The 3,463-nt window shown below is 65.2% G+C and overlaps 1 protein-coding gene across 1 annotated transcript in view; it reads left to right on the top strand.

Moving 5' to 3' along the window:
* Nucleotides 1-1,845: 1,845 nt before the first annotated feature.
* Nucleotides 1,846-3,463, top strand: part of EMIHUDRAFT_231780 (hypothetical protein) — a gene marked incomplete at both ends in the record, with an annotated part of 4,774 nt that continues 3,156 nt past the window's right edge. The window contains 3 exons of the mRNA XM_005783961.1: nucleotides 1,846-2,659; nucleotides 2,822-2,987; nucleotides 3,078-3,321. Of these exons, the coding sequence (XP_005784018.1) occupies nucleotides 1,846-2,659; nucleotides 2,822-2,987; nucleotides 3,078-3,321 (1,224 nt within the window). The remainder of the gene's footprint in view (nucleotides 2,660-2,821; nucleotides 2,988-3,077; nucleotides 3,322-3,463) is intronic.

The raw sequence follows: 3,463 nt of genomic DNA, 5'->3' as shown, positions 1-3,463 counted from the left end.
ACTATGTGACGACTTGGGGAGGCGTGCGACCGCAGCGCGCCCGCCGCAGGCTCGACGGGGCGCGCGTGTCAGCGAGAAAGTTGCGGGCGGAGCCACATACTGGGCTGGGTTTTTACTGGGCTGGGTCTTTAGGCATTGTGGGGTTGGCACTCCCATCGACCCTCATGACCTCCTGCGGTCTCTGAGATGGACACCAGTGGGTGTGGGACCACAGGCAGGATACACTCGAAGGCTGGGTAAGCAGTAGAGGTCGATACTCGACGCGTCCCACATGGTCTGTGTCGCTGTCGGCACGCTGTCGACAGGACGTCGAGCGACACCGGTGGCAGTGCCACCCAGGAGTGGTCGGTCGGTCTCCCGTCATGAGAGAGCCACCATGTGATCCGTATGATGATTCCTGACAACCGCCTCAGTCAACTTTCGTCACAGTTCCCGCTCTGAGAGGAGCTGCGGGTCAGTTCGACAGCTGGAGCTGTGTCGCCGGCGTGCGGCGGCCTGCCTCCGGAGGTGCCTCTGAGGTGGACATTTTTTGGTCACCGTGAGAGAACGCGTTGGAATTTTTACTCCGGAACTTCAACTCCGCACGCGCACCGGCCAGGGCTACAATAGTGCCAGTGAGGCGAAGGCGCGAGTCGGAAGGCCGCGACCGTGATTTGGTCCCTCAATTTACCTACAATCGCTGTGAACCCAGCCACGTACCCGACTTTTGGAAGGCGAGTCGGAGTCCCCCGCGCCACGGATGCTGGCCGCCGACGAGCGCGCTCGCGCTGCTCGTCAAAATGGCGGCGGTGGCGATTGCCAGGCCCCCGTTTCCAAATCCGAAGAGTTTTCAGATGGACCATCAATAGTTACCGAGATATGGCCGCTCAAAGTCTGAGACCTGTCACAAAAGTCTTTTGAGGAAAAGTGATGCACGTATTGGGAGCGCGACTGCCTGGCGCTCCGCTGAGCGCTGTACTACAAGGATGTGCTGACTCGATCCTACCCCGAATTCTCTCTCTCGAGTTCTTCTACCCCCACGACTCGGAGCGCGAATGTGACAGGACCATCGGGTCCTTCAGCCACCAAAGTGAGATCACCCGAGAGCAGCTGAGTCTGGCCTCTGGCCTCGCCTCCCTCTCCTTCAGGCATTCGTGGCATCCTATGGGTCGTCCAGAGTATCGACCTCTGGCTTGTCAGCCGGTCACTTGATGACACCATGAGTTCGAGCTCCACAATCAGGACGAGCAGTGGCATCCGCGAACGGTCAAGAAGACGGAGGACACGCCGGAAGGAGTTGTGTTGGGTTCGTACCTCCATGGCATGCAGGACCAGCTGCAGGGTCACAATGCGTCATGCGGGCTGCTTCGGCGCCCACTCAACACCGCGGCAGAGGTCAACTCACACACGCACATGGTCATCATGTCAAAGGCGGAGAAGCAAGCGTACACGCAGCGCTACCTGTCCAAACAGACTGGAAAACAGACCGGCAACAAACGTGCCGCGGGGGGGGGGGAACGAGCAGACCAAGATGTTCAACGGTGCCCCGGCCGGTTTCGAGGATGGAGGGCGAACCGCACCGGAGTGCTATGAGTTCGCGCGGTCAACTTGGAAGGAGCTCGCACCCAGGTGGGCAGATGAGATCAAGCCTCTCCTTGAGCAGGCCGTCAAGGAGTGGTAGGTAGTAGCGAAGAGTGGAGAGTACTCTGGTTTTCCTCTTGTTTAGCAGAATGCTCTCACGTAAAAAGACATGCAAAAGGGGGGAGCAGGACGGTGGCACGGCTCGGCTTTTCTTGCCCTCATGCAGTGCGGGTCGCGAGTCGGCTCACTGAGGGATACACTCTGTCCGGATGACCGCCGCGCTCGATGGATTTTTATTGGCTTCCAGCACCTCCGCCCACCGCTGGCCGCTGGGTTGCCTCTGCGAAGGCCCCGATGGAGGACTTGCAGGTGATTGGCACGATTCAGCCATCGGAGGCGCCGCTGCACCTCGTCGGCTTTGACCCTGGAGAGGAGCTACTCTGGTCAGCGAGCCAGGCCGGCATGGTTTACGCGCACCTCATGCTCTCGGGCGCACCGCACGTTGCATTTCGGACGGACCGGGAGATGTCGCCGGCGGTGGCGGTGTTTCCGCACAGCTCGGGGTTGGTGACGCTCACCTACGCCGCGGCACACTTTATCTCGCGCGGCGGCGTCGAGCTCGCCGAGGTGCGGCACGAGTCGCTCGGCGTCCTCTCTGCCGGAGTGATGTGCGCGAGCGGCCGGACGCCAGCCGTCGCCCTCTGCGGGGCGGGCACGGCAGACGGCACAGAGGGGAGCGGACCGAGTTTGGCGCTGATGGATCTCTCCACCGCGCAGCTCACGGTGCAGCTGCCGCTCGAGATAGTTCCGACCGTCGCTCGGTGGGAGGGTCGGTCCGGGCTGCTTGTCCTGGGCGGCGGCGACGGCCTCGCTCGCGTCTTCGACGTGCGTTCGGGCGTGAAAGCGGTCGGCGCAGCGCCGCTCTTCCCGCGCGGCGTCATCCACGACCTAGACGTGCAGGACAACTCGCTCGCCGCCAGCGCCCTCCGCGCGCAGCTTGGCCCGCTTGGCCACGATGAGTACGTCTTTGACTCGAACCTGCGCACCGCGGACCTCCGCCAGCTGTCGCGGCCCGGCGCGCAGCTCTTCTTCGCGCCCGGTGCCGCCGCGCTCCGCTGGCGCGGTTCCGCGTCCTCGCTCCTCGTCGCCTCCCCTGCAGGGGGCCTGCAGCGGCTCGAGCCGCGCGGGGGGATGACGGCGCCGTCCGAGAGCCTTCCCTGAACCTTCTGGGAAGCTTCCCATAGGCTCGACCCGCGCGGAGGGATGACGGCGCCGTCCGAGGTCGCGACCGGCGCGGCGCACCGCGGCGGCCAGCTGTGCGCGCTCAGCCTCTCCTCGTCGGGCCTGCTCGTCGCCGCTTCCGACTCGACCGGCTGCATCGACGTCTGCGCGCCCACCGAGCAGACGCAGATCGCCGTCAACTTTTCGTCTGTGCCGACCGACGGGCTAAAGCCGGCCGAGCCGCGGGCCTCCTCGGGCGAGAGCTTCCCCTGAACCCTCTGGGGAGCTCCCCATAGGCCCGAGCCGGCCGACCCGCTCCCCTTCCTCGCGTGGGGAGAGCCGCCCAGCGCGCTCGGGCTCCTCCCCGACCCGCCGCCCTACGCCGATGCCCCGCTGGCGAGCGACTGGCCCGCAAAGCAGCTCGGCAAGCGAGGCACGCGGTACGCCGAGCCGGAGGTGCTGCTCGCCACGATCCGCTCGCTGGCGCCCAAGCAGCACGTCTCCTTCGGCGCAGTGCCCGCGATCTACATCCCGAACACAGTCGGGAGGCTGCCGAATACGGCCATGCCGCCCCTCTCCCGGCTGCACAAGCCCGGGATCGCGCGGGGCGGCGGCAAGGAGCACGCGCGTGCCGCCGATAGCGACGGCGGCGACGAGGAGGACCGCGCAGCCGAGGAGATGG

The sequence above is a fragment of the Emiliania huxleyi genome, assembly GCF_000372725.1.
Source record: "Emiliania huxleyi CCMP1516 chromosome Unknown EMIHUscaffold_175, whole genome shotgun sequence".
NCBI lineage: Eukaryota > Haptophyta > Isochrysidales > Noelaerhabdaceae > Emiliania > Emiliania huxleyi.
Note: the sequence above shows the minus strand (reverse complement) of the source record. Positions and strands in the feature narration are given on the sequence as shown.